The 22960-nt window shown below is 43.9% G+C and overlaps 1 protein-coding gene across 1 annotated transcript in view; it reads left to right on the top strand.

The window, feature by feature from the left end:
- The first annotated feature begins 987 nt into the window (after nucleotides 1–987).
- The window catches only part of Best3 (bestrophin 3), a 35439-nt gene continuing 13466 nt past the window's right edge, over nucleotides 988–22960 (top strand). The window contains exons 1-6 of the mRNA XM_041673228.1: nucleotides 988–1139; nucleotides 4906–5000; nucleotides 5458–5691; nucleotides 18752–18906; nucleotides 20391–20468; nucleotides 20901–21053. Of these exons, the coding sequence (XP_041529162.1) occupies nucleotides 988–1139; nucleotides 4906–5000; nucleotides 5458–5691; nucleotides 18752–18906; nucleotides 20391–20468; nucleotides 20901–21053 (867 nt within the window). The remainder of the gene's footprint in view (nucleotides 1140–4905; nucleotides 5001–5457; nucleotides 5692–18751; nucleotides 18907–20390; nucleotides 20469–20900; nucleotides 21054–22960) is intronic.

Below are 22960 nucleotides of genomic sequence, written 5' to 3'. Positions count from 1 at the left end.
CCTAGATCATGGACTCTCTGGGGATGGAGCTCAGGCGGTGGAGTGCTTCCCCACCCCCCACCCCCGAGACTCAGGCCCTAGGAAACCAGGCACAGTGGCTTAGTCCTACAATTTCAGCACTCACTCCAAAGGTGGACCCAAAGCTCAAGGTCATCCTTGGCTAACTACCACATTCAAGGTCACCGTCTTAAAAAAAAAAAAAAAAAAAGACTCATTTTGTTCAGCTCTGAGCCGAAAGCCTTTAAGGATCTCGCTGAGACTTTCCGAAGGGAAAATGCAGCTTTTTAACTGCAGGGTTGCTCAGCACATGGTCTCCTTTTGAAAGGGACAGAATTCCAACTGTGCATCCGGAGGCCACGTAGACACACACATCCTACCCAGTGAGACCAGCCACAGTCACCCATCAGCGAAAGTGCTTCAAGGGCCCGGCTTCTTCCTCACAATAGCTCCTGCTTTCAAAGAAGTGGGCCGTGGCTTTTTCCTCTTAGGAAGTTTAAAGATGAACCCAATACCTCTTTACGGATTTTGCGGACACGGCCCCGACCAATGAGTATGGCCACCGATTTCAAGAAGCATCAGTTTTGCAAACAAGTTTCCTAAATCCTCTTACTGTTAAGAAGCAGCATTGTGATGTGTCTCGTATACCGCATGTGTTAATTTGGTATTCATTGAGCGATAGCTATAGACTCTAAAATAAGATTTAACAATTACAGAAATCTTGGGGCTTTTAGGAACACTCCTACAGGAAACCACCTTCCTCCCCTTCTGCACTTCAAGGTTTATTACTGAGATTCTAGACAGTGAGGTGGTGGTATCTTTGAGCTCTAAAAAGGGAGTGGGGGAAAGCGGGGAGGGTGGGTCAGCTAATCAGTTGCCGGCTTTAGTCTCCTTTGATTAGAAAAAGCGCGTGCGTGCCAGTGCTAACGTCAACCGTATTTTTCACCCGTGTTTTTGTCTTCTTGTTCTTCTAGAACAAAACTATCCGAGATGACTGTCACTTACTCCAGTAAAGTAGCAAATGCCACCTTTTTTGGATTTCATAGGTTGCTCCTCAAGTGGAGAGGCAGCATCTACAAGCTCCTATACAGGGAATTTGTTGTTTTTGCCCTTCTTTACACAGCAATCAGTTTGGTGTACAGGTACTTTCGCTTTGCATGTCTCCTTAACTGGCCCTCAGATGTTATGTAAGAATAGTCTCAAAAGTCGGATCCCCTTGGTTGCTGCTGGCCTTCGCAATTATGTAACCTCTCCCTCTGCATGAACTTCTCTGTCATTGTCTCTTCGGGACACGGTATTTTAATCCACACCTAACCATGTAGCAGAAGTAAGCAACCGGCAGAGACAAGGGGCTCGCATTCCAGCCCCACAGGAACTGGTCCTGATCAGGTATCAGCCATGCTGTTTTGGGCGTAAATAGAAAGCTTTATACTTACACCCTCATCGTGTGATGATTAATGGCAAAGCCCACAGACAAATATTTTCGTGCAACGATGTCATTCAGAGTCTGGACTTGTGGCCTGACAGCTTGTTGCAGCTCCATATGGAGCTAACATATGGGGAATAGAATTTACCAGGCAGCTTTCCTCCCTTTAGTCTTGACGGTAAGCTCTGACCCAAGATAGTGGACTCAAACCTTACCAGTGCCTCAACAAAAGAACTAAGGCCCAAAGAATAATCTGTTCTCTTATGTCTTCTGATTTCAGGGTGTCACTGTCGCAAAAGGAGGTATTTGTTCTTTAGAATGTCAAGATGTGCTCGTGTCAGGTTGAGAGACACTTTGAGGTCTAGCATGTCTGCCTCTCAACAACTGAAAATTGCAGTCTTAATGAAATTTCATCAGTATGCGAAAGCAGAAGCTTTTGGATCATTAACCTAAAGTGGAATCATTGGAGGAAGCGAAAATAGGAAAATGTGAGGTTTTGAGGCTGCATTTCCACCTTAGCTAGAAATGGATTTTTTTTTCTTCTACCACAGATGAACAAACTGAGTCATCATCTTCACCTACATCCTTCCTGGCAGCCACTAAACTCCATCCAGGAAAGGGATGCTCGCTTAGCTGGCTGAGCATTGCCCAGGCAAAACGTGAGCAGCTACTTTGTTACCTGACAAAACCTCCATGCTAGGGCTGGGGATGTAGCTAGCTCAGGTGCTTGCCTAGCCTGCACGAAGTCCTGGGTTCATTCTCTAGCATCACGTAAAGCCAGGCATGCTGGCACAACCCTGTAATCCCAGTATGGAGGAGGTGGAGACAGGAGGATCCGAAGTTCAAGATAATCCTTAGCTACTAGCGTTACAAGAGACCCTGTCCCCAAAATAAAACACTATTATTCCAAACAAGTGTACCTGCTAGGATGGATTTTGTGGGGCTGGGGATTCAGCTCAGTGGTAGAACGATAGAGGAACAAGTGTTAGGTCCTAGGTTCAGCCCCCAGTTCAAAGTAACCAAAACAAAAAACACCAAGGCAAAAATCACAAGACTACATTTTGCCAAATGTCCTTAGAGACTTTTAATATTTTTCAGATATCGTATATACTGTCTCAACAGTTTAGTCACGTGACACACAAACCTTCAGAATATGACAGATTAGCAAGCAGTGTTCCAGGACAGCTGTCTCCTTAGTTTATTCTTACTAATGTGAGTTGACTGTTGCTACTGCTGCTTAGAATAGACAAAGTCCTGAGAACAGTTGCTGTGTTGCCAAAAATGCTCCCTGGGGTCTCAACGTTTGCGCCAATATTAAACTCATACCCGCCCCCTGAAAGTCTACACAGATTTTTGTCTTTCGAAAAATCAGAGTGTATACATTTGTAACAATCACTCTAACTTAGCTTCTCCTTCTTTTTCAAAAGTCTCATTGTAAATTCTTTAAAAAGCAAATTTTTTAAATTTTATTTATTTCATGTGTGTTGGTGTTTTTGCCTGCATGTATGTCTGTGCGAGGGTGTCAGGTCCACTGGAACTGGAGTTACAGTTGTGAGCCACCATGTGGGTGCTGGGAATTGAACCCGGGCCCTCGGGAAGAGCAGCCAGTGTTCTTAACCACTGAGCCATCTCTCCAGCCTAAGTAGACCCTTTCTATCATAAGGATTTACCAAGAACTGTTAGATTAATAAGTCAAGAAAGTTGAGCAGACCTGTGGGAAACATAGGCAGAGTTTGTTCTTGTGCCTACAATAGACTTTGATTCTGCCTCTTCCAGTTTGGAGGAATTTGATAAAATGATCTCTGTGGTATTTTTCTAGCTAAGAAAATTTCTGTGTCTACTATTCATATTTCTTTGGCCATTTAGTATTAATACCACACATTTGGGTGCTATGTTTGAAGACATATGCTTTAAAAATTACTTATATAATTGTTTTTTTTTTATCTCTACAACACCATAAATTTAAAAAATTGCGACTCCTAGAGCCTTGATAATGCACCCGGCCTACATCTACGGCAACCCTGTGCTGTGCCCGGGCTGGGCCTAACTGATCCTAAGAGCTACACTTTCTACTCTAAATACTCTTTGAGCATTTCTAAGTTTTAGAACAGAAAATCCAGAATCAGAAAACCACTTTGTCTGTGACTTGTCACCAGCATGACCCTCACAAGCCTGTGAGTCCAGTTGGTGCCTCTCTCGCCATTTTCCCTGATTCCACGAACTCTGTCACCTCATCCAAAGCCGAGACAGGACCTCCACACAGCCCGGGACCCCAAACTCTTTCTTCACCAGTGCCAATTCCAGACTGAGTTCCAACTGTAGCCCCCTTGGCTGGACACTGCTCCTCTGCTTCTCTGTTGATATTATACCCAAGGGAACTTTCAGTACTTATTCCGATGAATCTTCCCTTAGATTTCTTCATCCTTTAGATGATTGCACTTTTGATCTATGCAGATTCATATGTGACTTCTCTCCCCACGTTTTGGTAATGATTATTAACCTGCCTAAAGAGATTTCTTTGGGCTCTGAATTCCCTCCCTAAGACATAACGGTCTCGTTATGGGCAGGCGCAATTAGTAATCTCAGAAAATGAGTTTGGGGAGGTTAAGTCAGATCTACAAGAAAAGTTCTGAAGCGGTGGCCAAAGGTAACCACGTTTCCACCTTTAATATTAAATCAGCATTATTTATATTCCAAATAATTATGGGTGTTTAAGTAAAGAATTATAATATTACTTGACATGGGGTTTGCACAATCCAGAATGTGCTAATTTACTTAATCTAATTAATTAACACCTGGATTAAGATCAAGATGTCTAATGCTGTTAATCAATAATGACTTAATAACTCTGAGCCACCAAATCAATACTCTCTCTCTTTTTTAAGTATTCTGATGAATAATTGAAAAGCAGAAACCGGGTCTGGTGGGCTAGCCAGTAACCCCAGCTACTTGGGTGGCTGAGGCAGGAGAATTACACGTTCAAGACCTACTTGGTCTACAGGGTGAGCTCCAGCCAGCTTGGGCCACTTAAGTGAGACCCTGTCTCGAAAATAAAAAAGAACAGATCGGTGAGATTGTCTGCCTGGCACCTGTGCTGCCCTAGCCAAATCTCAGTACAAAAAAAAAAAAAAAAAAAAACTTCCTTTGTAACATATCTTTCTCCAAAATCCAATGAATCGATTATATAAAACTTAAAAATTATAAAGTTTTAAAAAACAAAAAAGTGATTAATGAATTCTTTATTTAATGGCCGACGGATTTATGTGCTTAGAAACTTGAATACTTGAAGCACAAAGCAATTAAAAAAAAAACATTGGAGACACATCCGTTTAAGGACAAAGGAACAAAATCATAGAGTTCCTTTGAGCAAAACAAACCAACCTGAGATTATTTGTGCTTAACTGTTTGCACTTGATGTCGCCTGCAGCGCAGGTGCCGACGTGCCATATCGTAAAGGGCTGTGCGTTTTATTTTTGCTCCAGATTGTTACTTACAGGAGCCCAAAAACGTTACTTTGAAAAATTATCAATTTACTGTGACAGATATGCTGAACAAATTCCAGTAACCTTTGTGCTTGGTAAGTATAGGTCCCACGCAGAATGCAGCCACGCAGCTGTCTCCGTTAGATGACACAGGACTGCATGAGGGTGCTTCCGGGCTGAGCGGCATGCGTGGGAGAGCCGCCGCTTGCAATGGCACACGGCCGGTCCCTAAGGTTTGCCTTCAGGGCTGCTTCCGCTAAATTAACAACGAACCGTTTGAGGTCATAATCTGCTATGGGACAAAGCTTTCTCTCCACTAACCCTCCATTTTTGCAGCCAATATTACAGTTCTAATCCCCGCTTACTGGGTGCCCTGACCTTGCCAGGCACCTACGACATTTCCTCCCCTCTTGGAGGACAAGACTGTAAGGTTTGGATGATACCATCCTTCCAGATCTCGAACCCCTAAAAAGGCTAAAAATTCTGCTGAGAGTGTGTCCGTGGAGATGTCTCCTGTGGGAAAGTACATGATGGCTTCTGGTTATCCCGCAGGGTTCTATGTGACTCTGGTAGTAAACCGATGGTGGAACCAGTTTGTGAATCTGCCTTGGCCGGACAGGCTCATGTTCCTCATCTCCAGCAGTGTCCACGGGAGCGACCAGCATGGGCGCCTGCTCAGAAGGACGCTGATGCGCTACGTCAACCTGACCTCCCTGCTCATCTTCCGCTCGGTGAGCACAGCGGTATACAAAAGGTTTCCGACCATGGACCACGTGGTCGAGGCAGGTACGGTGCACGCTTTCTTCTCGTGGGCTCAAGATAGGGTGTCTATCAGACGTAGGAACCACCAAAATACTCTAGGAAGTACCGAAGTGTATTCCTTCAAGAAATGTTTGTGGGTTGTCTCCTGTGTGCCAGAAGAATTCTTAAAGGGCAAAGATGAGAAGGTATGATTCCTGCCTTCAAGAAGTGTACTTGGGAGGCAGAGGAGAGAAGTAGCCGCAAGTCAAAGACGTCTTGAGATAAGAGCAATGATGGTAGTCACAGTCATTAAAGCAACCTTTCCTCTGTTTTACCTTACACTTTTCCGGGACCGTATGGTGATTGTTTTCATTTTATTCTGAGTTTTTTTCTTTGCCTTGTTTTCTGTTGTGACTTTTGTTTTTGAGACAAGTTATCATCGCGTAGCCCAGGCTGACCTTGAACTCACTGCAATCCTCCAGCCTTAGCCTCCCTGGTCGTGATTGGGGGGAGGATTACAGATGTGAACCACATGCCTAGTTTATAGCTATCAATTATCTTAAGACGTCATGAAAACAGTAAAGAATTTAAAGAGATTTCAAGCTGTCCTGAATCGCATAGCTGGTTAGTGAAAGGAGCAGAATTAAAATCCAGGTTCAGGAGCATCATGATGATGTATGTGTTTTGAAGCAAAGTCAATTCTGGAAGGAATCTGCATGCCAGTTTTTATCCAGGTAAACCCTCCCCAGATGTGGTCGTCAAAGGCTCTCTTGGTATGGACCTGTCTCTTCAAGGCTTTATATGGTTTCTTGGATCTAGCGTGCTGAAAAGGAGTCATGTGTGAAGGATGGAGCTCTGGGCTATGTAAATATTTAACAAAGAAGCTGTAAAACCAGCCTTCAGTGGCGTGAGGATTAAGTGAAGTCACTCTTGGCCCGTGTCAATGATCTGAGCACTCAGAGAGCTCTGCCTTCATTTAGGCTACAATCTCAAATCAAATTGTAACCTCCAGTTTCCTCTTTCTTCTAAGAAGAATATTGTTGTTTTGTTGTTGTTATTGTTTTGGGGCTTGGGGGGGGAGATTTTTTTTTTTTCCGACACAAGGTTTCTCTGTAGCTTTGGAGCCTGTCCTGGAACTTGCTCTGTAGACCAGGTTGGCCTCGAACTCAGAGATTCACCTGCCTCTGCCTTCTGAGTGCTGGGATTAAAGGTGTGTGCGACCACCACCCGGCTATTGTTTGTTTTTTGATTTGTTGGCTTGTTGTTGATGTTGTTGTTGTGTGTGTGCGTGTGCATGGTATGTGGGAGTTTATGTGGGAGACACAGATAATAACTTAGGGTTGGAATTCTGACTCCACTATTCACTAGTAACACTACATAGTTTAGGTACGTAGCCTTTCTGTGCCTCAGCTTCCTCATCTATAAAATGGGCTTATGCTAACACCTATGTTACATACCTTGTAGGTTCACTATGAAAACTAAGTAAGTTAACGGTCACAAAGTGATCTGAGCAATTCCTAGCACCTGGCAAATACTATGTCATTTCTCATAAAGGAACCGTCTAGAACAGCATAGCACGGCATTTCGGTCACTTCGAAAGTCTCCTTGAATCCACGACATCCCGGGTATTTTTGATCTCTTTTCACCATGAGATTGAGAAAGTTGGGATGGAGAAAGAAAGCAAGGGTGCTATGTGAGAAAGTTGTGGGGTGCAAGAAATCAGTGGAGGACCCAGGCAGAAGCTTGAGTAGCTTGGCAGATACACAGTGTTATTGTATGTAACACCAGGAACCAAAGCCAAATTAACTGCCCCCTGTCCTCCAAAGGTAAAGATGGGATGCTGCTTCAGAATAACTAACCTGAAACACTCCCGGGAAACTTCAGTTTCTTACCCTAATACTCCAAGAATAAAGATATTAAGAATGACTTGCTCTGAAGAATAGTAGAAAAACAAGCAAGGAAAGTTAGGATGAACTAAAGTGCCGCTTCTCCAGTTCTGACGCATCCCGGCTCTGCTCAGCCTCTTTCTTAAAACAAATCACACCCTCTTAGTGTGAGCTCTGTATTAAAGGAGTGTCCAGGGGAGCTGGGCCAGCCAGCAGTAGAGAAGACTTTGGGGCCTCTGGTCAGACCTGAGCTGCCAGGACTGAACTGGACCTGGGTCGGCAGGCAAGTGAGAAAACCGGGTAGCAGGAGACTGATGTGACTTTGTTACACCAGTAACACACTTGTGCAAACGGCTGACACTTGCAACCAAGCTTTTTTCCTTTCTAAGGTATCTGGGGTGTTGGATTTTACTTCTCTCCCCACTCCCCATACCCCGACCACTCCAAGGGAATCTGAAAAATGAGAGTCATTCATTCGCTGGCCGGCACTCAGAGTCGTGTGTCTGGAACCCCAGTTCTCAGAGCCACAGACCTCGGCTGATGGCGGAGAGATCGGACGCTTAAAAGAAGTCCCACACTAGCTCAGAACTGAGAGATAGATCGTATTTATTTAGGGGGAAAACTTACAAATCATGGTTCTCTACTTGAACGGTGGATGGAGATAGGTCCAAAACAAACCGAATGAGAAAATGGGAACCAGGTGGGGGAGGAGAGAAGGGGCGTGTCCAGGTACCTAGTGTGAAAGGCCACGCCCCAGTAGGCGGGTAATTACTAGCTGTAAACCTTCCTGCTGCGCTCGGCATCTTGAGTGTTCCTTTAAAGTGCGTTGTCCTGGACCTCACTTTGAATCTTCTGAATCAGAAAACCTGAGCTTTTAGAAGTGCTGCTTAGACCCCTTCAGTTAAACACGTTTCCTTCCATGTCTCTTTGTATAAGACACACTTGTCATGTGTCCCAGCCTTGCCTGACTTGGTACTCCTTCTGCCTCAGCCTCCCTGGGGCAGGGATCCAAAGTGCGCCTCTCCACTCTCGGCTCCAAGTCATTGTCCACACACTGATGTTGGGAAGTACCGACTCTTTTACGGAATGCGTTAAAAACAAAACCAAACAAGCAGCAGCAACATCTCTTTTTCTGATTCCTGGGGGGTGAGGGGGAATCTCCCGAGGAGAGAGAGTCGTTGTTACTAACAAAGTACCAACCATGAAGATGGAGTAGATTCAGACTGTGCGTTTACCGGTGACTGCCGAGTTCAAAGTTAAGTTTGAGTCACTTGTTTGTGCATAGCAAGCATAGTTCTGGCTTAAAATTTTTAGTTTCTTTGGGCTGGCTCAAAGAGTCAGACACTAGGAGGGATTGGATGGAGCTCAAAATTTTTCTCAGAGCCCTTAAACCCATGACTCAAAACCTTCATTCAAAGGCCTTGTTTATCCTGAGGCAGGGGTCTATCCCGGAGGCTGTGGCGAATGGATTGTCTCGAGTTCGAGGCCAACCTGAGTGAGTTCCTGACCAGACAGGACCACTTAGCAAGATCACACCTCAAAGACCAAACAAAAGTAAAAGGGGCAAGGGTTGTCCTTTAGTTTCCATGTGCTTTTTGTAAGAAGGGCAGAGGACACAGGTTATGCTCAGAGGAATGTAAACATGTGCACCGCGCGAACATGATCTCAGGCCCGTGTGTCAGGTGGCCACCGAGCTGCAGGAACGGCCCCAAAGCCCGGCATTTCCTGCTGCCCCAGCCAGCACGCTCTGTCCGCGGCAGTGCTGACTCACGCAGTGTTTGGCTCCTTCCCCATCCAGAGGGCTGACTCAGTCTCATCCAGGCCCTGTTTCCAAGTTGTGCCACTGGACACACGCCTCCGCTACTCCCTGACTGCTTCCCGCCTGTGCCAAGAGTTCTGGGAAGAATAGGAAGTTGGAGATGGTGGAAAACATTTGGCAGATGTCCTGAGTCTAGAGCCAGGGCACCTACTCCTGCCTAAGGGGATACAGGACTCATAACTATGCCACTACCCTGCATTGTAGGGGCAAAATAAGTGGGGTGATGCTGAGGACATACACACTCCCACCTACATATACACACATACACACATGCACACACATACACACACACAAACACAAATATAAACACACATACATACAAAGATACACATATATGCAAACACAAATACACACATATAAACACACATGCAAGCATACAATAAACCCATATAAACATACGAACACACATATACACATACATACAAATATACACACAAACACATATACATACAAACATATACATAAGCACATATAAACATACAAACACACATATATGCACACATACATACAAATATACACATACACACAAACACACATATAAACACACATACATACAAACATGCATGCAAATAAATATATAAACACACATACATACAATCATATACACAAACACACATACATACAAACATACACACAAACACACATATAAACACACATATACACATACACACAAATACTCATATATAAACACATACATACAAACATACACACAAACACACATATAAACATACAAACACATACATACAAATATACACATACACACAAACACACAAATACACACATACAAACACACATACATACAAACATACACACAAACACACATATAAACACACACATTCATACCTCATCTACTGACTACCCTACTTAAAATCACTATAAGAAAAAATTATGTCTTTAGAAGTTGAGTATACATCAGCCACTCTTAAAGCCAATGCTGAAGGATGTCAGTGCATCTAACAAGCTCCTCTAGACAGTGGTAAGGGGCCCCAATCACAGGCTGCGGGATACTGAGATTTAAGTCCGTGTCCTCTCAAGCTCTTACCCCAAAGCTTCGCAAGGGCCCTTGCCTGCACAGCCTCTGTGCAGGGCAGGAGGAGGCAGGTGAGGGGTGGGAGCACGGAGCAGCTTCCTCATGTTCAGCAAAGCTTAGGCTGGAGCCAGACACGCCAGGCCCTTCCCTGCCAGTCTCTGAAGTTAAACAGCCACATTCTACTCCTTCATTCTGAGGAGTAGGAGAACCTTGCTGCATGCTTTGAGAAAAATACATCTAATTTGTTGTCATCTCAGGTTAAATTCTCAAATTAAAAATAAAAAGCTTTCTATTCTGCTTATACTAAAATTGAACTCAAAATAAGTCAATTCCGCTGAAAAGCCCCTGAAGTGTGGACTGTCCCATATTAGAGGGATTGCAAGAGAGGCTCTGCTATTTTGCCTGTTGACGCTAAACTTGTTCCGGAAAAATTCTAGTCATTCAAATCACCTGCCCTGGAAAATGTCACTCACTCCAAGTCCAGTGCATCATCCTGGATCTTCGCTAACCTGGGCCATGACCTTTGTTGACTGTTTACATTTTAGAACCCAGCTGAATCCAAATCTTTCACCTAACACTTCACAAGTATCAGAGAAGAAAATAGTTCTCGTCAACGCTGCTCATCAGAAGCGCAAAGACAGAAATAGAAAATTACAGTCATACTCTGAGAGAACCAGTGACAGACCTGCCAATAACTAGCAGGCATTTGCCCATTCTGTGAAGTTTCCTGGGGCCGGGAACACAGCTGGTTGACAGAGAGCCCGCCCTGCCTGGGCAAAGCTCTGGGTCTCATCCGCAGCACTGAGGAAGTCAGACACGGAGGCTTGTGCCTGGAATCCCAGCACTGGGCAAGCAGAGACAAACCGGGGGTTTAGGTTATCTTCTGCTACATCGTGAGTTTGAGGCCCACCTTAGGCACATGAGAGCCTGTCTGAAAGTTAATTAATTAACTAGTTAATTAATTAAAAAATAAGAGAATGGAAAGATGGCTTGGTGATTAAGAGCACTTGCTGTTTTTTTGGAGGACCCAAGTTTGATTCTCGACACCACGTGGCAGCTCACGACTGTCAGTAACGTTAGATCTCCCGAGAGAATCCAGGGTCCTCTTCTGGCGTCCGTGGGCACCAGACATGCATATGGGGCACATACATACATACAAGCAAGAATTTATATGAATAGATAAATAGATAGATAAACAAATACATAGATAAATCTTCTTTTAAGTAAAAAAAAAAAAAAGCAGAGTTGAACATGTAGCATGTACCAGGCACTGGGCTGAGCAGAGGGAACATAACCTAAGCAAGGATATAATGGTCCCGCTCAAGGGTCAGTAACAGTTACCATAAGTTTTGACCCACACTAATGATTTTCAGAGACAAGTTACAACTGAACTCCATGTCTCTGTATTGTGTTTCTCTCTCTTCCTCTGAAGCGAATGTTTTCCTTCAGTGCTCAGTTAGTAAGAACCATTTAAACATGATAACCTTAAAGAAAGGGGTCGCTTTTACTTTTGTTTTTCTTTTTGGCAGCAGCGGAGGCTGGGCTGGGAGTGAGGTTCGTGATAGAGGTTTTCTGTGTAACAGTTCTGGCCCTCTGTAGACCAGGCTGACCTCAAACTCACAGAGATCCGCCTGCCTCTGCCTCTGTCTCCCAAGTGCTGGGATTAAAGGCGTGTGCCACCACCACCCGGCTCATTTACTTGTTTCTTAAAGCCCTGGAACCTTAACCAAAGTCCCCAGGCCTTTTCCCGAGACTGGTGGAGCCTGGCGAGACTGCCCTGGAGCTTTCAGTCACTGCCTCACATGGCATGAAACACAGGTGAGCACTGGGCTGCCGAGCGACTGTTGAGTAGAAACCCTGATTTAAGATGCACCAGCCACAAGGCTAGACCCTTGGATTTTGTATATTTATCCCTGCCCTTCAGCTTGCTGTCATTTTCTTGGGTGTGTTCCTGGTTCTCGGGCTCCCTGGGCTGTTTAAGTGTCTTGATGTCCTGTGTTAGGAGGAGAGATGGCCAAAGGGACAGTGGAATTCACGCCTGCGCCAGCTTCCGCCATTGGCTGAACCTTTAGAGGCGGAGTCAGATAGTCCTGTATTGTCACCTGACGAGCCCAAGCAGACAGAATGTCATCCTGTGGGGGAAACCTGGCACTTCTTGCTCCACTCAGGAGTTTTGGACTGGCCCTCCTTGACCTGGCTGCCACCAGTGGACAGCCTCCCGGGTCCATGACAAGAGGGCAAGTCTATCCACCCAGTATTTCTGATAGTGGGATCCCTGTCATTGAATTGTCAAGAGATTTTGTTGTTGTTGTTGTAAGCCAGGATTTTACCATGTGTCCCGGGTGTGTGCCACCATGCTGAGTCAGGCTCTTTGTGTACTTGTGGTCTGTTTATATGCTTGCTTGTTTGTTTTGAAACAGAACCCTGCAGTGTAGTCTGGGTTAGCCTGGAACTCAATAGGTAGCCCAGGCTGGCCTGAAACTCAGGGCAATTGCAAATGACCTCAGATCTGTTAAGTCAATGAAACTCAAGGGCACCCACTTAGGTAAGGAGCTAAAAGCGTTAATTGTGTGTATGTTATTTCGTGTGTGTGTGTGTGCACACACACACACACGAGTGTGTCATTGTATTTTATACAGTGACCTGCCAAATGGAACATCCATTTCCAGATGGAGAGAGGGGTGACTACAGATATTTTGGTCATTTTGGGGAAATAACAGAATAGCTCTTCAGTCAGTATTGTATTCCAGGCTTTTTTTTTTTTTTTTTTTTTTTTTTTTTTTTTTTTTTTTTTGGTTTTTTCGAGACAAGGTTTCTCTGTGGTTTTGGAGCCTGTCCTGGAACTAGCTCTTGTAGACCAGGCTGGTCTCGAACTCACAGAGATCCGCCTGCCTCTGCCTCCCGAGTGCTGGGATTACAGGCGTGCGCCACGTATTCCAGGCTTTTGATCAATGGGCTGTAACTCATTTTGGATTAATGTTCTTAAATCATTAAAAAAAAATTCTGAGCGTTATGTTTAGTGGGATTAAATGGGGAGAACTCAGGATAGAGTGGAGACAATACTATCTTGCATAGTAGCCAGTAAACATAATGTAGAAGAAATGACAGTTATTTTTGAACCACACATGTCTCATGGTCTGATGCCTTGCCCTGCACAACAATGATGTGACTTGATTCTAGCTCTGTCTCCATCTCACTTTGCACCTCCTCAATTTCAGGGGTTCCTAAGCCTCTCCCATTGTATTTAAAGGGCATCTCGAGTTGAAGCGCTGTCTCTCTTGTATGCATTTGGAAATGAGTCAGAGACGTTGGATTCTTCTTGAAAAAGTTGTCTTGAGATGCTGAAAACACAGCTTTCTCTTAGAGGAAGAACTGGCATCACACCCACCCTTGTCTTTGAGCTTGGAGCTATGGTTCCTCTGCTAACGGGGCCTCCCTGGAAGGCCAAAGACACCTGCCTCTGCTTCAACCAGAGGACAAACAGGCCAACTCTGCAGCCGACAGATTGGTGATGGCAGGGATCTTGCCTGCTAATGGATTTAATTAGGCGTAGGGGCACGACAAATTTGCCTTCCTCTAGCAAATCCTGCTCCATCAAACTACCAGCTCAAGTGAAGTCAGTGCCAGCATCCCGTTCTAAGAATGTGGTATATGGGTATCTTGCCCGGATTAGATATATTAAAGAACATTGTGATTTTATAAGTCTAATATTATTAGACATATTCAAGTTGTTTTGCACACAAATAATGTGAAAATCACTGGGCAAGGCTGAACCAGTCAGAAAGAAACGAGATTGTGAGAGACGTTCTAGGTTGACACAGTAGCTTTGCCAGACCAGACGTAGGGTCTGAAGGAGAGAGATGTGTGGCCACAGAATGTTGGTAGACCAGCTGAATTGCCATTAAACTATAGTACAGCACAGCAATAACTGTAATTAATTTGCCTTAGATGTGAGGATAATAAAATTTTTATAAATTTTAAGGCATCGATGCCTAGTTACAATGACCTGAAAGGCTGATGAAGATAACATTCCACTTCATAGCTAGCACCCCTTAAATGGATTTGAACCCCCACCTAGTCTAGAGCTTTTCTTTCAATTGACCATCAATTTGATTTCCGAAATCGGGTGACTTGCGATGTTTGAGCCAGCATGGAATGAATGCCTGGCGTCATCCTGTCTGTGTACTCGGGGATGATGCGCTAAGCTCTGCTGCTTCGTTCATCTCCTAGAACCTGTTAAATTATCAATAACTTTGGGCTGAAATAAAACTTAAAAATCGCCAGCTTTCTTTCCTTTACATGACCCTTCCCATCCATAAATGTCCTTCCCAGAGTGCAGGACCAGGCTCCGGCTTTAGCACTGGCGCTAACCAAGGCCTCATCTTGCATATTTACTTTCTGCTTAGATGCCAAGAAAGGACTTGCTAGCACAATGTGATCCTGAATAAAAAATAGCCAGACACAAAGTTGTTTCCTGGCCAAATTACAGAAATTGCAGCCAGTCTGTAAGTGAGGTCATCTTTCTTTCTTTCTTTCTTTTTTCTTTTTTAAATCTAGAATTGCACTCTAAATCCCAAGAATCTAAGTGTCAGACAATTGATATGGAGTAGCTAAGATAGGCTTCCAGTTAAAGGAGGGACAGCTGTGGCAAGCCTTTACGCCCGAAGTGAAGAAAAGCCAAGTTCATGTGTTAACTATTTGATAAAACACAGGAGACAGTTTGTTCTTGAGCCGAATAGGAGTGGCGAGGGCCTTGGAATGCAGATCCAGGTTGCCTCAAGACACATGTTCCACAAAGAAGGAAAAATTTCACTGGTTATAGAACAAAGAAATTCATAACCCGAGGCTAGCTTCCTATAATAGCATTTAGTCATGCTCTGTAAGCCTGTTTTTAAAAGAAAAAGCAGACTTTCTGCATCATACAATAAATTAGTCAGGGTCACAGACTAATTTATGGAATGAATATATATATATACATACACATACATATATATGTATACACACACATATTTATAGGGAATTTATTGTAATGACTTATCGTATGTATTCCAACTAATCCAACAATGGCTAGCCATGAATGTAAAGTCCAAGAATCTTTGGTGCTCGATCCCACGAGGTTGGGTGTCTGATGCCTCTGGCTTTGGAGGGCACCTGCACACACACGCAAGGACACACATAATTAAAAACAATAAGAATAAATCCTTCTTCAATGTTCTTTTATTAAATAAACCTGCCACCTTGTTCCTCTCCTTTACTTGTGCAGGGAGAGAGGGAGTGAAGGAGGGACCCAGATGCAGTATCAAAGATACACTATTCCCTAGCACTAAGTGTGCTAAACCCTTCATGGATCTCAGGGTGTTTAGCATCTCAGGAAACACCCCCCCCCCCGCCCTTGCGTGCCTTTCTGATGTGCGATGCTGGCTTCCAACATGATAAGCAAGTGCTCTACCACTGAGTCTAGCCCCAGTATCATCGTCGTAAAGCAGATATTATTACAGAGGAAAACGCTGAGGCTTAGGGAGGTCTCTGGAAACCCAAGCTCATTGCATTTTTTTAATATTTATTTATTTATTTATTATGGATACACTATTCTGTTTGCATACATGCTTGTAGGCCAGAAGAGCACACCAGACCTCATTACAGATGGTTGTGAGCCACCATGTGGTTGCTGGGAATTGAACTCGGGTCCTTTGGAAGAGCATGCAATGCTCTTAACCTCTGAGCCATCTCTCCAGCCCCGCTCATTGCATTTTTATACACACATGTTTCAAGAATTTGTGCAAAGTAGTGTGGGGACTAAAAAGACAAATGTGGTCCTTGCCTTTCATTTATGTACAATGTCACTGTACTCCACGTCAAGACAGAGCGCCACATGGACGCTTTAGATTAGAGAAATCCCTGGGAGGGAGAAGGAGGAATGAGAGATGGGCTTTGCAGAAGGGAGTGCAATGGAGCAGGATGCTGATGGAGAAAGCAGGAGGCACAGCCGAGGGAATCAGAATCACGCAGAAGGGGATGGGGTGGAGCAGGATGCTGATGGAGAAGGCAGGAGGCACAGCCGCGGCAATCACTACGAAAGGGATGCGATGGAGCAGGAGGCACAGACGTGGGAATGGTGCACAACGCTTGCTACAAGCTCTGGATATGCTCTCGAATTTTAGTCTCTTAACCCTCACAATTCTAAGTATTATTGCTGCAGATTTTAGATTAATAAATCAAAATGTAAAGGAGAGACTTCCCTAGATATCTTAGATAGGGGCTCTTAAACTCTCTCCATTCAACAACCCCCTTTTACAGGAGACATTTTTATGACCACTTAGGCATATGGTGCTATAAAATGTGTATAACAGCAACAGTTACTGAAAATAAACTGTAAAGAAATTTACTTGGGATAGCACGATGGCCCAACAGGTGAATAAATGCCTCTGCCACCAAGCCTGGTAACCTGAGTTTTATCCACAGGAGCCGTGGAAGGCGAAAGCTAACCCCTGAAAGTGGCTCTTTAAGCCCCACACCAACACACATATGCACATGAATAAATCTAATTTTGAAACTTTTATAATAGAAATTTGTTTTAATGCAGTTTTCTGATGTACATAAATTTGACTTATTATTACAAGTGAACAAATTAATTCTAAAGGTGAAAGGTGAAAATAAACAACAGCTATAGTTCAGCTGGACCACCTGCCTAACGCGCCCAAAGCCCTGGGCTTGACCCTCAGCACCACATAAAAATAAACAAACAGGGGGCTGGAGAGATGGCTCAGTGGTTAAGAGCATTGCCTGCTCTTCCAAAGGTCATGAGTTCAATTCCCAGCAACAACATGGTGGCTCACAACCATCTCTAATGAGATTTAGTGCCCTCTTCTGGCCTGTGGACACACACACAGAATATTGTATATATAATAAATAAATAAATATTTTAAAAAAATAAAAAAATAAACAAACAAATAAACATGGTCACAGTGACACGCGCCTGTAATCCCAGTATGTGGAACATAAAGGTAGAGGGATCAGTGCAATAGTGAGTTTGAGTTTGAGGTCAATTTGGGCTACATGTCTCCCTGTCTCAAAAAAAATTGATGGTGGAAGTCAGAGAGATGGTTCAGCGGTTAAGAGCACTTTGCTGCTGTGTATAAGAGAACCAGAGTTGAGGTTCCAGCACCCACAAAGGGTGGCTCACAAGCACTTGTAACTACAGTTCCAGGGGACCTGGCCACCATGCAAACTCGCATCTACACATATGTAATGTATATCCACAGATAACACCCATATAAATAAAGTAAAATTGTTTTCTTTAAAAGAAAAGCAAAAAATTGCATATAAATGAGACAATGTGCTTATTTATTTTATATGCATAATTAGTTATTGGTCAAATATTTGGTAGTGCCTGACATCTTCGGCTTTTTCTAAGTTATTGATATTCTGATTTTGTAATCATCAAATTTATTAGAATGCCACTTCTAATAAATATATAGCATAAAACAGCAGAAGCATGTCTAGGGCCATCTCAAATACTGATGGAGAAGGCGGGAGGCACAGCTGTGGGAATCATGCAGAAGGGGATCCGTGATTGGAAATTCTGTACTAATTCGGAGACAAATTAATTTAACATTTTAAAAAATGAAACAAATCAACAGTTCAAATGGCACTTTTAAAATCAAACACTCTAATGTAATACAATTCATTCAAATGGGAAAATAATGTTTTTGCTTTCTGTAATTAAACCATTATGTTTCCATAAAAGCAGAATGCTCTATGTGGCTGGTGAAGGCATTGCCACTTCTAGCACAACATAGTCTCGACTCTGAGCCGAGATGCTCGAGGCTGTGTCTGTCAGTGTTGCGTGGCAGCAAGTTACGCTCAGTGTAAAGTGCACATGTTGTGTGTTCAGAACCAAGGCACAGTGAGCTGCTTGATATGGCACGGGTGTGTGCGGCTAGCAACACCTTGGGTTCATTATACGTTTGATCTTGAATTAATTTGTGGTCATCGTATGTTCAAAAATCTTTTACCAATAGTTCACAACCCACAGTCAGCCATGTGACCCCAAAGGGGGCTGTGCCTCACATTGTAAGAATCTGTGTCCCAGACTCATGTGTCCCCTTTCTTACCTTTACCATCAGCTTGCCAAGATGATGCATTGCTTCACAAGTGGAGGTATAATGTGTATGCAATTTGTGTATGTACATGCACACAACTCATGTGCAAAACTCTTCATCTCTAGCACAAATATAAACCACTGGAGACAAGAATATTTTTTTAGCAACCTCCGCTACCCCAGTATGCTTATATAGAATACTAAAATTATGGTAATGCATTAGTCTTAACTAAGCATGTATAACATCCCTATTGTTATTTTGTGTAAAGGTTTTATGACAGCAGACGAAAGGAAATTATTCGACCACCTCAAATCACCACATCTGAAATACTGGGTCCCCTTCATTTGGTTTGGGAATCTTGCCACCAAAGCCCGGAATGAAGGTAGAATCAGGGACAGCGTCGACCTTCAATCATTGATGACCGTAAGTATTTAGTAAGCCACGAGAAGATGCTAATTAGAACTCCAGGACCCTGGATGTAAGAGGTCAGACCAGAGGTCTGCTCTCGTCACTCCAGATTCTGCAGAGCTAGGAAGACGGTGGGAAACCCACAGTGTGCAGAACAGAGAGTGAGCAAGGTGAGCTCAGGCTCCTTGGAAGCATCTACTGTCGGCACTGCATATTCTGTGAGAGGCTTGTAGGGAAATGGTAAAGCCAGGATTGCCAGAGACTCTGAAGAGCCAGGCACATTGCCCACAGGCCTTTGCGACCGCTTGTGTGAGGATTCTAGATTAAAATTCTTGGTGACGGGATGAACTCCCGGCACCCAGACTAAAATCCTAAGGAAGAATAAACTTTAACCTTTCCCCCCAGATTTGAATACTCTAACCTTAAATCAGCCTTTCTGTTGCTCCAGGGAACAAAACAATGTCTTGCTGAATAAAAGACAAGATCGCCTGGGTAAATTGGGAGCGTGGGGGTCACGGGAGAGGGTAGAAGAGGAGAGGAAGGGAGGAGAGCAGGGAAATGTATAGCTCAATAAAAACAATTAAAGAAAAAGGTCTCAGGATTCATCAGGGAAATGTATACACGGAAAATCTGCTGTGACAGCTCTGATGGTCTCTGGCTTGGATGAGGCTAAAATGAGTAAATGGCTTTCAAATTGAGGTAATATTAGATTCAGTCTCATATGGATAAGGCAAGAGATCGATGACTCTCCATCCTCCCTGTTACAGATGGATGTTTCTGTCCATAGGAGCATTTTAAAGTCCCAGTTTGCTGGGCAGAAGGCTTAGCATGTATTCATATGTCTTTTCTAATATCTGTCATAAGAATGTTTTTAAGGAGATGAAAAAAATGCTTGCCAAATTTATACCAAAATAACCAGTAATTACTTATTTAAAATATTAACCTTCTTAGCTCCCTTTGAACACTTGGGGCCAGTCTATATGTTGAAGAGTGTGGATTAGAAAAACAAGTTTATCCTTATTAACATTCTATCTTTTCTTAAGAATATTTTTAAAATATTTATATTTTTATATTTTAAAAAATTATGTCCAAATGTCCTCATCATTTTACTTTCTTTTTTACAAACTGCTCCATACTGTATCCTTTGTTTTTTTTTCTTTTTTTTTTTTCCTGTTGTTGTTTTTTTTTTTTTGAGACAGGGTTTCTCTGTGTAGCTTTGGAGCCTGTCTTGGAACTCACTCTGTAGAGCAGGCTGGCCTCGAACTCACAGAGATCCGCCTGCATCTGCCTCCCCAGTGCTGGGCTTAAAATGCCTGGCCCCCTTTCCTTTTTCATTCTCAGGACTTTCCTTTCACGGGAGCCTTGGGGACAACTTTCAAAGCTGGCCTTAGCATTTACTGCCATGTTCATCAATAGCGTGCCCGGGTTCTGAATCCCAGCTCATGTTTATAACTGTGGTCATCGTTTGAGTAAAGTGTGTTTTCATGTTTTGGGCTTAGGAGATGAATCGGTACCGCTCCTGGTGCAGCCTCTTATTTGGCTATGACTGGGTTGGCATTCCGCTGGTTTACACACAGGTACCAAATACTGCGCGTGTGATCCTGGTGGTGGCGGGGACCAGAGGGTGGGAATCTGAGGTCGATCTTGGGTGTCATTCCTCTGAAGCCATTCACTTTATTTATTTATTTATTTAGAGATAAGATTGCTAACTGAGACCTATAACTTGCCATCTTTCATTTAAACTTGCCGGCCAGTGAGGCCCCAGGATCTACTTATCTTCACCCCTTCCCCAGAATTTGGGGTTACAGGAACAAGCCACCACTCCTGTCATTTTATACGGGTGCTTCTAATTGGACTCGGGTGCCCATGCGTGGGCTACCAATACTTTGTTGACCGAGTTATCGCCCCACATCCCACGCATGTGGCTTTTTCACCCCCACCTGCCCACTTCGCATAGTTTCTGTGGGCAGCTAGCACTGACCCCTCCCTCGGGTCTCCCTCTGTCCCAGGTGGTCACCCTCGCGGTCTACACGTTCTTCTTCGCGTGCCTCATTGGACGGCAGTTCCTGGATCCCACCAAAGGCTACGCGGGCCATGACTTAGATCTGTACATTCCGATCTTCACCCTCCTCCAGTTCTTCTTCTACGCGGGATGGCTCAAGGTAGTCCACAGTCTTGGTGCCCAAGGCACTCTGGAACCCCGCCCCCACCCTTGTTCCAAACTCTTCTCTGCTGAGTCTTTGGCAAATCATTCATGCATAACTCAAAGGTAGACGTGATGGTGTAATAGCTCAGAGATGTGGTTGCTTCTCCATCAGGGTTAAAGTTCTGGGTAGAGAGGCTGGGGTTCAGCAGTTCATGCTGCGAAGAGACGAGAAGGGCGTTTCCCTCACAGCTATTGATTTTTCTTCAAGTCTCTCTGTGTGCCCATTAGGCTGAAGTAACATAATTAAAGTAACAGCTGCACCTGTGCTGGGTTTTAGGCACAGCTGGGCAGAGGAAACAACAGAGGAAACATCAGTCTTTGGGAGCAGACCTGAGCTTTAATACCGTAATAGACGCCCGGTTCTGCTCCACTCCGTGACTCCTAAGCAATCCCCTGAGTTCCACTAGCTGTCCCACGCGTTAGCTACATTCCATGTTCAGAAAAGAAGCTCATCGGGATTAAAAGCAGAAACGTCAGGATTAGCAGTGACATGCAGTTTACCAGGGATCTAAAAGCATGCCAGAGCTGTGAGGACAGCTCATCCAGTCACGGGTATGGAACCGTATTTGTTCTCCCGACCCCCACCAATCCCAAGCCTCCTGAGATGTCAGTGTGTATATATCAGAAGCTTGACTCTCCATCCCTTGAAGTATGTGACAGGAAAAAAAAAAGTCAAAAGCAACAGTTTCCTTAAGTAAAGTGAAATCCAGCAATACCTTCAAGGAGTCTAACAAAACGGAATTTCCAAACACTTGGCCTTCCAAACAGCCACCTATGGTCAGGTCTTAGGGTTGGGATACGTTCCCCTGCAAATACTGGTTCTCTTGTTGGTTTGACGCTTCATAAGTGTGTTGGCACTTTAAATCATACTCCAATGATGAACAACATGTCCTTTAAATGGCAAAAATATTTTTAAGCAGATGACAGCGAGAAAGAGCAAGAGAGACGGCTGGCTCTCTCAGAGGGAAAAGTGGGCTTTACTTTATCAACATACAGTCGCCACAGTTGATCCGAATGCTCGACTCTCCTGTCATGCAGTTCCTTTCTGGCTTGTTTTGTCTCTTCCCTCTTCGTCCTGCTGAACTTAGTAACTGTCTGACTGCTTTGTTTGCATAGAAAATGCTTGGCTGAGCCATAAAGAGGTTCGTGGCTCCATTTTTGGTAAAGTGTCTAAATTCCTTTCCTCTATAAACTCTTTTCTTTTTCCCCTTTGAGACACAGTTTCCCTGTAGCTCAGGAGCCTGTCCTGGAACTAGCTCTTGTAGGCCAGGCTGGTCTCAAACTCACAGAGATCCACCTGCCTCTGCCTCCAGAGTGCTGGGATTAAAGGCATGTGCTACCACTGCCCGGCTGTAAACTGTTTTTCAAAAGCCAAATATGAAAAGACACAAGCGTGGTCTGTTCAAGATAAGCCAGCATAATAAAAGTGCAGTTCCCACTCAAGTGGACTGTGTCTCCATTTGCAAAGAGCAGCTCTATCCAAAGTGCAGAAAACATACCTTGACTTTTCTCACTGCAAATGGTGTCCTCCAGTAAACTCATCTTCGTGACATATTCAATACATAGATGTGTTATTTTGACTACTAAATACAGGCTGCAATAATATATACAAGACTGATGCTAAAAACGTGAAAAGTATGAACATAACAAAAAATATTTTCAAGACTGAAACAATGGCCTATTTCATTTCAGTAAAACCTCAGGCAAGAAAAGGAAGATAGCCTGGCACCAAACAATGAAGGACTTCCAAAGCTACTACCAGGAGGCTCACTAATGCAGGACTTCTGTACCCAAGCTAGCCCTGTGGTGTGTGTGTGTGTGTGTGTGTGTGTGTGTGTGTGTGTGTGTGATACACATGTGAGT

The sequence above is a fragment of the Microtus oregoni genome, unplaced genomic scaffold (assembly GCF_018167655.1).
Source record: "Microtus oregoni isolate MIOR12 unplaced genomic scaffold, Mior012 000001F_ref0000356, whole genome shotgun sequence".
In the NCBI taxonomy this organism is placed as follows: Eukaryota; Metazoa; Chordata; class Mammalia; order Rodentia; family Cricetidae; genus Microtus; species Microtus oregoni.
Note: the sequence above shows the minus strand (reverse complement) of the source record. Positions and strands in the feature narration are given on the sequence as shown.